At 32.0% G+C, this 14,257-nt stretch overlaps 1 protein-coding gene and 1 pseudogene across 1 annotated transcript; one reads left to right on the top strand and one right to left on the bottom strand.

The window, feature by feature from the left end:
- Window positions 1-1,702: 1,702 nt before the first annotated feature.
- Window positions 1,703-3,564, top strand: LOC106298580 (transcription factor PIF6-like). The gene is given in 7 exon segments (XM_013734719.1): window positions 1,703-1,824; window positions 1,911-2,078; window positions 2,080-2,347; window positions 2,444-2,557; window positions 2,639-2,704; window positions 2,787-2,852; window positions 2,941-3,564. Coding segments are annotated over 7 exon segments (1,071 nt in total). The 5' UTR covers window positions 1,703-1,789; the 3' UTR covers window positions 3,295-3,564.
- A 7,449-nt stretch (window positions 3,565-11,013) lies between these two features.
- LOC106296942 lies at window positions 11,014-12,370 on the bottom strand (annotated as a pseudogene).
- Window positions 12,371-14,257: the final 1,887 nt, after the last annotated feature.

Here is a 14,257-nt window from a genome sequence, read left to right as displayed (position 1 = left end):
CCACCATCTCTGACACGAGAACAAAACCACAAGAGAGAAATCTAAAAAGCACAAATCGATTTGCTTTGGAAACCTAAAACGCTGACCCCACCCAACGAAGACCATCCACACTACCACGCCTTAACTCCAAGATAAGCAGAGCTATCGTTGTTGGCTTTTATCTTCGCAAACAGAAAATATAGCCGAGGATAGATGTCAGACCAAAGCTTAGACAAGGCGGTAGGCGAATGGGCCCGAAAGAGAATCAAAAGAACACGCGCGTTGAGAAGAGACGGAAAGCTCTAGCAGCACACACACTAACGCGCCGACCGTACGCCGGAGCCAAACTCAGATCTGAAAAACACGAGAGAAGATATAGAGCTTCCTTGGTTAATCGTACACTGAAACTAAAGTTGAGTTTTGTTAATATATAATAACAAAATAATTTTGATTTGCATTTTTGACAATATTGAAGTGCTTTTTGCATCATAACGGATTCAATCATATGCTTATTAACTACATGATAATGATTCACCAGATAAAAATATTTTTTTGGTTAACTCTGTTTATGAAAAAACCCATTTTAATAAAGTTTGCTCTAGAATCGGTTGAAGAATCTGCAATGATCGGATTAAAACGAATTATATCTAACAGCTGATTTACTCGATCGGGTTAACATGATCGATGCCAGTTTATTGAGCAATAAAATCATGTCACGACCAGATGTGATATCTTACAAAAAGCATGGCAAAAGTAATTTGGAAATATCGAAACTGAAACGAAATAAAAGAAAGAATTCAAGAGAGTGTGAGTCATTGTAATGGAGGACATATGTCCTAAATACAGTGCGAAAGGGGACAAAAGGACACAAATGGGGCTATCAAAGCACGTGGCTTTCACGTGAACTTCACGCCCTTCCTTTTCTTTCCTTCTTCACTTTTTCTCATTCGAGGAGAATGCTGCCAAAACTCAACGTGGGTCCCATTAGTATATTATGGCGGGCCCAGCCCATTCTTCATTGTCCTTATACTACCCACGTGGGCTTTTTGGCCCGTTCCTTCTTTTTTCTTTTGTCGTAAACAGTTAACCTTGTATTTTGTCGACATTTTATCATGTTTTATCGATTTATGGGAGAACGAAAACTGATGAAATATATTTTTGTCCTTTTCACTGATGTTCTACAAAATATATTTGTCAATATTCTGGCCATCTGACATACTGGGTTATGTATATAAATTTTTAACCCCTCCTGTGTGATTCTGTTGATCATTTGAACAATGTCATTGAAACGTGAAATATAAAAGGTTATGGGAAAAAATAAAAGATGCTGAGATTCGACAACCAGTGAACAGTACTGCACTGAGAGATTAGAGCATGGGCAGCGGTGAACCGCTCACTTGAGGTTCAAAAAACTAATTTTTTATTATTATTTTTTCGTTTGATTTAAAAAAAATATTAAATAAAGTGACCAATAGCAGGCCGCCACGTAGCGTGGAGCCCGCTGAACAGTAACGACCCGGATTCACTCTGCAGAGGCGAGACGAGCCAAAATCTTCATTTATACTTATTTTAATATATTTTTTTTAGTAAAACGTGTGACCTCTTCCAACTCTTGATGCCCATGATCTTAATTGCACCTGAGAAAGAAAACTAGTTGACATAAAAATAATAATAAAATAACAAAATAAACAAAAGTGAAATATTTAAAGAGCTAAAAGGCAGTGAGGTTGATCAACAAAAAGAAAGATAGCTTTCACATACTCTTCCAAACGAAGACAAAGCCTTTTGGGATCATTCAACAAAGACAAAGATGACTTCTCCATCATCATCTACCTTCAGACCAAATTAAGTTCTTGAATTCACATAACATATACACACATCTGTATGTAGATGATGTTTGTTCTTACCAAGCTGATTTATTGTTCTTGCAGGTTAACAGATCAAGAGTATATGGAGCTTGTGTTTGAGAACGGGCAGTTTCTTGCAAAGAGCCAAAGATCCAAGGCCTTTTCTCTGGAGAATCAACGTACCAAGTCGATCGTGGATTTGTACGAGGACGAGTATAACGAGGATTTCAAGAAGAGTATTATTCATGGTGCTGATAAGAAGCTACAGGTTTGTTCCAGAACATCATGTTGTTATTGTTGCTGCATATGAAACGAAGATGCTGATGAATCATCACCTTAATTTGGTTCAGAGTTTGAAAGCTTCTTCATCAAAGAGGATTGTGGTTGATTATGAAAACCGAAAGGACAACGAGTTCATACCACCTGATGAGCAATCTGTGGTTGCTGAAAGGTCGGTTGAATTGGGGTTTGACTCTACAGATTTTACTGAAGATAGTGAAGGGTCGACGTATATAAGCAGTGTAAGACGATTGGTTGATTCTTGGTTTGGTTTTTTATCTGTTAGATTCTTGTCTAAAGACAGTTTTCTTTTTCTTTTTTTTTTTGTCTCAGCGCAGAGTGTAGATGATGAGTCAGATGATCCAAGGCCACGAGTCCCTGCAAGAACAAGAAAATCTTTTGTCAAGAGAAGACGAATCAACAGCAACGAGCTTTATAACTCATCTGAAAAAGTAAGTAAAATCTCATGAAAAACTTGGTAAAACAATCTGATAGATTCATTTTGTATATTGAAAAATTCTGATGCACAACAGAAGCAAAGAAGCGATATCAACAAGAAAATGCGCAAGTTACAGAATCTACTACCTAACTCTGGCAAGGTTTGTCCACAAGAACAAACTCCCTAATCTGTAGATTTGACCGTTACTTACATTAATTACCTCAATACTCAAATGTTCATAGGACGATAACGAATCAACGTTGGATGAAGCAATCAATTATATGACGACCCTTCAACTTCAAGTTCAGGTATAACAAGAAAAAATACTTGAAACCATAAATAACAAACTCAATCTCAAGATTCATGGTCTAACCTGTATAAAATCTTGGATGGCAGATGATGACAATGAGTAACAGATTTGTTGCACCAGCAATGATGTTGCCTTTGGGGCCGCATTACTCTCAGATGGGTCTACCAACATGTATGCAAATGGGCCTACCACAGTTTCTGCCTTCGCCTGTTCTAGGATCTGGTGGTAACTCAGCAGATATGCTAAGGTTTCTTAACCATCCCACTGGACTAATAACGCCAATGCAAAACTCTGCACTTTTCACACCAATGGGAAACTATTTCCCTCAATCTGTGCCGCCGTCATGTGCTGCTTTCCCTAACCAAATTCAAAACTCCACCTCTTTGTCAAATCTAGATGACGCAAGAACGGATGGAGGATCTCTCTCAGGTAAGAAATAGGATACACGGTGAGCAGATGAAACAGATTGTGATGATAGTTAACTACTGATTCGCCGAGACTTGTTATTGTCCAAATAAAGAGTGAGAACACTGGAGCCATCTCAAGGTGAACCACACAGATACAAAAGAGCACTACACTACAACATCAGAACAAGTTACCATGGAAGGATCTACTAAAGTCAAGTCTCTCTTTTTTTAGTGCTGGCATTTCTATTCATGTAACATATTGAGTAGAATAATAATAATCTCAACTCAAGAAGCTTTTGTTTCTTGAATCCCCCAACAAGGTCGCATAGCTTTACAAATACTATGGAACTCAGCGTTACCAAGTTCATTACTACTATTTATGTGATACTGATTGTACAACAAGTAGAGAAGAGATCACACCACAATGAAGATGCCTTGTGCAAACTATGCTTCTTCAAGAATCTTTTTTTGATGCTTCTGAAAATGACACTTTTAACGCGAAAAACTCGATGATCAACTCACGCCAAAACTGAAATCTGAATCTCCCAACTGCAGGAACCTTATTTTACTACCGTAGGACAACTGATATTTGTAAATAATAATAAGAACATAAATTAAAATTACAATACCAATATATAATAATAAAGAAGAATTACAAAGTCGAGATGGTTAATCTCTTTCCTTAAATCTTTAAACGCCCCGTAGTGCGACGGTTTTATAGCGCTCAGATTCCCATGATACAACGGCAACATTGTTTTTGTTTACCATCACCGAAAAACAGAATCTAACTAACCTAATTTTGTGTTGTACTCTCGGACTCAAAAAATAAAAATAAACATAACTATTCAATATGGAAGGAATATTTCCTTTCATTGTTCATCTGAATGTCTATTCTCAACATAGAAGAAGTGGGTTTAAATAAGCTTTGTCCAAAGCAATATTAACAAAAACGTGTATGCATTCATTACACGAGAATGCATTGATTCATATAATTAAATTGAATACATGACCAAAGCAATATTAACAAAAACGTGTATGTATTCATTACACGAGAATGCATTGATTCATATAATTAAATTGAATCCATGACCAAATCAAATGGTAATGTTTTGCTACTAATGAAAAGATAATTATGATTTAATTAATTAATAATAACATTAATTTGAATTTGAATCAATATAATTAAGGCAATAGACCAATAATCTATTTATCAAATCACAAATTCAATCTCAATTCTAATTCCAAAACCAAACTCTGCTTGGTTTACTCTCGGTCTAATGTGCGCACACATTTTAATTGGGTACTAGATTTTAACATGCACATCCGTGCGGGTAACATTTCATTTATAAATATAAAATGTTATATTATTTTGTATATAATAATTTATGATAATATATTGCTGTCATTTTAAAAATAACTAAATAGATGATATATAGTTCTAAATATTAAAATTTAACATATGTTAACAATTTTATTTTTTGTAAAAATTATTACCTAATTTATGAATATTAATCATTTTAAAAGGTGAATGATATTTTAGTCACTTTAAACGGTGAATGATATTTTAGTCACTCTAAACGGTGAATGATATTTTATTTATTTATCTTAATGAAAGTATTTTTTCAAAATATATTGGTTTACCAATTCAACATAATTTTAATATGTTTGCACGAAAAACATAATTTTAATATGTAATTCATTAATTACTTCTATTTTAATATAATGTAGAATATACTTATAAAATTCATAAAATAAGCATATAATTTCATTATTTTGTTTATAATAAAAAGTTAATTAAAATTAATTTATAATAATATTATACTATTAATTGCGAAATTAATCAGTGCATTAATTAAAAGAATATTTAAATTTTTTAAAAGATTTTGTTAGATTTCTTCTCAACAAATTGGTTATTCCTAAAACTAAAATTTAAATTTATAGTTAAAATGGATTTGTTATTAATATTCTTATAATTATTTAGAAATGTTATACATTAAATAAACTAATGTAAACAATAAAAAAATTATTTGAATATATGGACCTGGACTTCTAGTATGACTATTTTGTATTAGATAAAAAATGGTACTACTCTTTTATTAGAGAATATATCTATTCATCACTATACCATAGTATTTTTACTAGGTTTTGAACCATGTTATCATTTTTCCATATATAAACAAAAGGATTCTCACCTCATATTTTTATGTGGGACATTTATTAGTTTTTAAATATAGTCAAATACTCAAGCTTACAAGCTTTTTCAAGTCATTGACTTTGGACCAACATTTATTATTCAAAGGTTGTTTTCGACATATAAATACAGTAGTGTAACCAGTGTGTCAAATATTCAGTTATTCCAAAGAACGTCTTTTTCTTCGTCCAAAAACTGGTCTAAAACCATTTAGTAAAAACGAGTTCCAACACCAATCGGATACTAAACGCCTCGAATCTGGCCATCTGCCACCTCCTCCTCCTCGTCCTGGAACTTCTCTTCGTATGAACTCCTTTTCACGGAATCCGATTCCGTTTTTATTTTCTCCGATTCAAGCGAGGAACAAGAGCTACTAGGATCGCCAAATCTACACGACTTGCGACGGATTCCTGCGAATTTGAAACTCGATAATCCCGCCGCACTAGAAGTTCGTCGGAGAATACGCAAAGGAGTTCTCACATCGACATGCTCTTCCGTTTGAGTTATGCGCTTTATCACTGCGCGGTGTTTTTGTTTGGGCGAATCTCCAAAATAACACTTTTTTAAGTTTATGTCATAAAAATAGCCATCAAAAACTAAAATGAGCAAAATAGCATTTTATATTTTGAAAAATTTAATTTAATTTTATTTTTTAAAATTTGAAATCTTATCCCAAAACCCCACTCTCCAACTCTAAACCCTAAATCCTAAAACCTAAACCCTAAATCCTAAACCCTAAACCCTAAATCCTAAACCCCACTCCTTAAATCTAAACCCTAAACCCTAAACCCCACTCCTTAACTCTAAACCCTAAACCCTAAACCCCACCCCTAAACTCTAAATCCTAAACCCTAAACCCTAAATCCTAAACCCCACTCCTTAAATCTAAACCCTAAACCCTAAACCCCACTCCTTAACTCTAAACCCTAAACCCTAAACCCCACTCCTTAACTCTAAACCCTAAACCCTAAACCCCACCCCTAAACTCTAAATCCTAAACCCTAAACCGTAAACCCTAAATCCTAAATCTCACCCCTTAACTCTAAACTCTAATGTCTAAATTAATTTACCATTGGGGTATAAGTGTATATTTATCTCTTTTTGATAAAACATTAAGTGCTATTTTGATCATTTTTATTCTTATAGACTATATTTGTGACAAAAAAATTTTTAGTGTTATCCTAGTCATTTTCTCTTTTTGTTTTCCAATACAACATAAATATTAGATCCTTTTAGGCCCGGACCGGCCCATTAGAGAGAGAGGAGGAGCGAGTCAAGTGACGTATTAAAAAAAAATGTAGTACATAAACGAGACAAGAAGGATTCTGCGACCGAATTGTGTCATTCTGTAATACAAAGGAATGATGTAGAAATGTTCTTTCCAGTAATACAAAGGAATGATGTAGAAATGTTCTTTCCAGTAATTCTACACAAAATTATTACTATAATTTTAGCAAATAATTCATATTCTTTTAGCAAATATTATATATGTGAACCAACTCGAGTTGGGCTAGTGGTACTTGATGGAGCTTCGGCCCCGATACGGTCCCGGGTTCGATTCGCGTTGGCCACAAGGGGTTTTACATGGGCTGCCTCTCGCCCTCCAGACCACTTCGCGTAACCAGGGGCCCTTTAGTGGACGCTTAAAAATCCTGTAATGGCATTAGCTTAGGCCCGGTGGGCTAGTCGATCACGCAAAAGTGGTCGGATACTGGATTATCAAAAAACAATATTATATATGTGACGTCATGTTAAGGGTTTCTATTTAGGGAAATCTGTTTTTTAGAGCAAAAAAATGGTAGCTATGTCCCTTTACACTAATTTATACTACTTTATGTCCTATTAGACTAATTTTTTTTAAAATGGCAGTAATGCCCTTAAAATTGTAATTTTTTTAAAAAGATATATATTGAGTTCGACAAGGGGGATCGATCGATCCCATTTTACAAGTTATAGTGGATCGATCGATCCGATCATTATTCAGAGCAAAAAAAACGCGAAATATTTACTGATCGACCTGGTCCATTTCACTCGATCGGCGAAGGTCGATTTACACAGATCGACCGATCTGTAAGAATAGATCGATCGATCCCGTGCCGAGGAAAGAATCCCAAATCGATTTTTTTGGTTTTGTATGATTATATCTGGATTGATTCACACTTGATTTGAACCGGCCAAGCATGATTTCAACTCTTTAAACTCGATTTCTCTGGGATAAACATGAATCATGGTAGAAATAATGAGAAAATTTTGTGAACAATCAATGGAATATAGAAGACGGCGAAGAAGGTTGCCACGGTTTTTTTGTCGCTTTTTTTTGTTCCTTTTTCGTTTTTTTTTAAATCGTTTTTTAAAAAAAAATATAAAAGTGAATATTCTCAAATATTTTGTTTCCATATTTTTAGGAACTGATTTCTTATCCGTAGAATACAACTAATATGTAGAAATCAGTTTCTACAGTTTTTTAGAATTATAGTAATGTTTAGAATTTGATTTCTACATGTTTTAGATTTATAGTAAATCTGTAGAAGTCGGTTTCTACATGTTTTAGAATTAGATTAATGTGTAGATTTTGATTTCTAAGAATTTTAGAATGGTAGGTTAAGCGCGGAATGTGTATTCTACATATTTGTAGAATACTCCTATTTACGTAGATCACGTATTCTAAACATTGTAGATTCAATGAAAAAAGTAGATTTCGTTTTCTACTTCGTAGAATGTCATTTCTACTTTTTTTAGAACATAATCTGAAATTTATAATTTTAATTTTTTATAACTGGAAAATATATCATTAAGTTCATATAGGTATTTTAACAAATGTTACTATTTTTCCAAATTTTTTTTGTTTGTAAAACTATTTATTAAAATTATTTTCATAAATATTAAAGGGTATTATAGAAAAATATGACACAAAATATAGATTAGTCTAAAGGGACATAGTTACTATTTTTTTGCTCTAAAAAAACAGCTTTCCCTTCTATTTATTCGTATGAGCAAAATGCTTATGCGGCAATTCTTTTAGATAGTCTTTTTTTTTTAAGATTTTGTCACAAAAATAACCTTTAAAAAAGGAAATAACCAAAATAACTTTTTTTTTATTTTTATTTTTGAATTTTGAATTTTTTAATATTTATTTTTTATTTTTAAAATTTTGAAATCATATCCTTAAAACCTCACCCATTAACTTTAAACTCTAAGTCTAGATTATTAACCATAAGGTATAAATGTATTTTTAGTTTTTTACCCTTTCATAAAAAAAATTTTGGTCATTTTGCTGATTGAAGACTATTTTTATGAAAATAAACTAAAAAAAGTTTTTTTAGGGAATTTCTCAATGTTTATTAATTCTTATTTTTTTAATTTATTTCTTTAAAAAGGTTCTAAAATTTTAAATTAGGTGAATATAATCATCGATAAGTTTTAATGATATAATAATATAATACTAAAAAGCTTAAACATAAATATAAATACTATAAATTAAAGAATTATATATACTTAGACATATATAGATGACTAAATTATATACTAAGTTTGAACTCTTCTTTCATTTGATTTATTGCTTTAATAATTTTTAATGTTGTGTTATTTCACTGATGTTTTTGAAAATTAAGACCAAAACTTATTCATGTAAGCTTGAGTTTCTTTAGCTTTGGCGCAATGGCCAGCATTGATTGCTTAGTCTAACATCTCATCTGCTCTCACATGCATATAGATTTTATATGATTACATTATGTTATCTAATAGGTAAATAGCCGCTGATTTCGATGGCTCTTTTTACAGCTATGGTATGGATAGCCTATTAACTTTAGCTGACATGGTCCATATTCTGCTTAGTTTAACGAACAATAAATGTTAAATATCTATGAATTTCTATCTCTTATTCAAGATTAGATTCCCACAAAAGTAGCAAAAGTACACATACACAGATATATATATATATATATCGATAACCATTTTTGTCAAATATATTTGGTAATAAGATCATGATTAACCCGAGATTATTAGGATGAAGTTTAAATCGGAAATTAAGAAATTGAAACTCCACTCTAAGAGCACCATTAACCCAAGCACCCCAAATGGGTGCTTAATTTTTTTTTTTTTTGGTTTTTTTTTTCTGATTTAAAAAAGAAAAAACGAATCAATCGCGGACCGCCACGTATCAGTGGAGCCCGCGAAACAGTGCTAGCACCGGTGCTTAATTAAACAGAATAAGCACAGGTGCTTAGTTTTTGTGTGGATCTCACCCGCTATTATATTAATTTTTTGCTAAACACTCCCCTCTAAACACTCCCATTAATCATACTCTAAGAATCTATGATTAATCATGGTCTAACTGCTTTAATTTTTGGAGTATAATAACTGTTTCAGTATCATCTCTGCATGTGCTCGTAGCTCATGCTAGTAATATAGGTTTACTTCGCAGTATGCTAAAACAAAACCCTATAACAGACAAAAACTGTTGACATACCTAAAATTTATTTTAACCCTCCCAAAAGGCTCTAGAATTTTTTTTATCTGTAGTATCATTCAAGAAAAGCGTGAACTAAATCTTGTGTAGTTTTATTGTACCAATACACTGAGGCTCCAGAAATCTATACATATCAAAATATTCTAAACTATTAATCTTAGAACTAGCTAGCCAGCTATATAAGCCCTAGATTCTACTTATTATGGTATATATAGACTACTAATTAATGCTTGTGAGCTGTGACTATATTTGCAGAAATCATGATAACCAAGAACAAGTATGCACACATTTACATATCATCACATTGTATTAGTTGTTGATTATATTTTATTTTTAGCTAAAACAGTATATCACCAAAGGAATGCAATTAAATGATCGGAGTTAACAACATAAAAACAAACAGACCTAAAATTAACAATTCATGAGTTTATCTTTAATATCTATAATATATATATGTGTATTAGTATGTGTGAGCTGCAATGATCAAAACAAAGAAACCAGGTTGTGAAGTAAGGAAAAGATCCATTTATTTCTGAAACAATTAATGCATCAGCAATATATGTGAAACAGATCATTCCTTTTCAACCTTACCAACCTGAAAAAAATATACTTCTCACTTATTTATTTAAAAATAAAAGATAAAGTAAAGATTATTTTGAAGTGTAAATTTTATATATCTGTTGTTGTCTCTGCCCATTCCCTGCAAGCTGCAAAATCTGCTTGACTAATTAAGCAGCAACAACAGCTTCAGAAATGCAGCGGTAACAGCACATCATCAAAATAAACTAAACAAAGTAAACAGATCAATAACAATTTAATGTCAGTATACACAATATTGCAATTGCATACTATAATTTTTTTTTTTGTTCAAGCATACTATAAATATATCTACATATACATGCATATATGTAAGACCTCCCATATCTTCTGGTTAGTTTCTGACCAGAGGAACATGCGTTTTAAAGTTTAACACTGATCCCTAGCTATCCAAAGTTTATGTTCTTATACTCTGACCCACCGAAGCTAATACTTATTGAGAAAAAGCTTCTAACTTTTTTGAAGAACAAGTCAGAATCAAAACAAAAGACTTCGGTTAAAACCAAATTCGAATCTTTAAATAACATGTTATTTCTTGATATTATCATTACATCTTGAACGACAACCTTGTGTTACATATATGTAATATGTATAATCCATATAGAATGTGTATTAAAGTAGTGATTAATCTTATTATAACCAATCATCATCTTCTATCCAAATCGAAAGTTTCCTTTCTTTGTAAACAAGTGATGATCCTCATCGACACTTGCAGCTTCCATTGCTACCAAAGACTCATCATCACTGCTCACTAGCCTCAATTGGAGAAGAGAACCAACACTAGCCATAGAAACGCCGCCACCACCACCGGAAGACGACGACTCTTCCTCCGTGCTATTCACACTTCCTCCTCCGCCGCACTCCATGTCCACTCCAAACAGCCTTAACCTCTTCTCTCCTCTTGATGAAGGTATAGCAGCCACGTGTGCTGCTCTCCTTTGCATTATCACCGGCACAGATTCAATTACAGCCGTTGGATCATTTCTCTCCATTGACCTCACATAATACCCAATTCCAAGATCTTGTTGATATCGATGATAAAGGTTCTGAGGATGAGAGAAAGAGTAAAACTTAGGGAACATAGCTCCAGCGAACTGATGAGGATGATCTGGAATCTTTGGTCGTCTCCTCCAATCAATGAAAAGCTTTTCTTTATTACCAGGATCTCTCTGAAAAGAAACGATGTCGCCAGCATCAAGCTTCTTGTCTTTGACGAAGCGGCTCCAACCTTTAGTCATGACATAACTCTGGCTACTGTTCCAGTAAGAGTAACGGAATCTCCATGAGTTTCCTGTTCGGTCTTCGAAGTTTAGAAGCAAACCTTTGTTGTTGTCAGAATTGTCTAAAGGGAAGTATCTCTCCGCGTGTTGCTTTGGGATCACGAGTCGGTTTAGTTTGCCTACGTCGCTTGGTGTTACTACTTTTTCAAACATGTGCTCTCTCTCCATTGAAGAGGCTTTTTCCACAGGCTTCTCTTCTTCTAGATTCATCTTCTTGTTTGAGAGAGAAGATGAAGATTCAAGAAATGAAACCCTAGTTTTGAAATTGAGAAAAGAAGGGAGACAGTATGGTGGTGGATGAGATTGACCTAATTATGCAAAAGTAGAAAGTGGGGGTGTTTGCGCCTAACTTCACTGATTAGCACGATTCTTCTGTCTGATTCTCTCCATAAAAGTTTTCTCTCTCTACTGTTTACGGAGCAAGAAGCGCTTCAAATCTATAAGAAAGATAGACTATAATTAGGAACCATACCATCTCTCAAGAACTAATTAATGAGGAGAGAGAAAGAGATCAGGTAATATAAGATTGATAGAGAGATGGGCTAAGAGGAGAGAGAAAGAGGGGGAGACCCATCAACTATATGGTTCTGCTCATGTGAGCTTCTTGTCCTTTTTTTAACCATCCTCGTTTCATTTTTCTCTATAGACATTGGTATTGGAATTTTTATAAAACTAGTTTGACTAAATTTTGCTGATTATATTTTATAATCTAATTTATTTTTAAGAAATTAATTTCAATTTTGATACATTACTTATTTCCAGTTATTGTAAAATAAAATATGTTATTTTCTAATATTTTAATCAAGTCATCAGAAATTCAAAAATAATGTAAAAATTCTAAGTTTCAAAAAATCCTAGAAAAACATATTTAAAAATAAATAAACTTGAAAATAAATAAATAATACTACCTCTGTTCCACAAAGATAAACTTTTTTAATATTTTCACACATTAAAAAAACACATTAAACCAATAGTAATTCAATAAAATCAATTAATTTTCTTGAAATTTACATTTTTCTCATAGAAACACACAAAAATACATCTTTGTGAAATAATTTTTTTTTTCTAAAAAATGTATCATTAAGGAACGGATGGAGTATTAGATAAAATAAGGCAAGTATAGTTTCAAAATGAAGTTTCAGAAACAAATTGAATTTAATAAAAAGCAAAAATCTAAGAGGTCTTAAACCATTTTTGGTCAACTCTCAGAAGTTTAAGAGTTCTTTTCGTGGTAACGACAGAAATTCACCCATGAAAATAACAGTCCTTTCTCTAATAGTTTAAAACTAAATGGTTGGGATCATGAGGAGATCTAATATAGTTTTGTTTTTGTTGAAGAAAAAATGTAAAAGATTAGTACAGAGACAACTATTGGATTTTTTTATGTACATGAGAATTACTGAGGTATGTTGTAAGGCTTTTGGGATGAGTTGCCACATTTGCTTTTACAAGAACAAGATGACATGTTGTTTTATAGTTTGGTATTTACTGTTGACTTTTTATTTGTTCGTCCCTGAAACTTATTTCCGGAAAAAATGACAATCTAATCAAAAAATCGAAAAACAAAAAGTGAACAACTCATTTTTTCTTCAAAAAACAATGAATTTATACATGTTATACGTTATACTTGAGTATACGTTGACAACAAAAGAATGCATTTGTTCAAGTAAAGCATGCAACTAGAAATATGTTCAAAGCAAGTCTATATTATTAAAACTGAAGTATTTTTTGGTACTGTTTAGAAACTTAGATAGTAGATTAAATAAAAGTTGTTTGGAAACAAAGATAGCAGATTAAATATTTTTTATTTACATATTTAGCCATTGCATTTCTTTCTTATTTATAAATCTGTCACTTCACTTAAAATCAAAAATTTAAATTAATTAATTACAATGAATTGTTATTTCTTTTTGCTGAAAATAAAAACACAAACTGTAATATATATTATATATTAATCTGCTACAATATAATTTTCAAGAAAACCAAATATCATATAATTAATAATAATTCATAAAAATATGCTGTAAAAAATTAAATCATTTTTAAATAAATAAACAAAAAAATCAATAGGTTAATATATGAATATTACAATTACATCAAATTGCATCAAGTTATAAAATTATAAAAATAATATTACGTACAGATAAACAATTATTATCAAACATCTATATTATAATATAATATATTCTACTCTAAATATATTTTACAAAACATAAAATATAAATTGACATTTTATAAAATCAATGATTTGTAAATTTACATTGAACGCAAGTTAAATCTAACATTCATGCGATGGCGCGGATCAAGATCTAGTTTAAAACTTAAAGCTCAAAGTGCTTTTTTTTTTACTAAAAAGGAGATTTTTTACTTTTAAAAAAGGAGATTTTCTCACGTTAAAAAGACGGATTTTTTCGTTATCATACGCAGGTATAAATTTTAATATATCAGGTATTAATCTTA

This window comes from Brassica oleracea, chromosome C6, assembly GCF_000695525.1.
Source record: "Brassica oleracea var. oleracea cultivar TO1000 chromosome C6, BOL, whole genome shotgun sequence".
Classification (NCBI taxonomy): Eukaryota; Viridiplantae; Streptophyta; class Magnoliopsida; order Brassicales; family Brassicaceae; genus Brassica; species Brassica oleracea.
The sequence above is the reverse complement of the archived record's forward strand: the minus strand, read 5'-3'. Positions and strand labels throughout refer to the sequence as shown.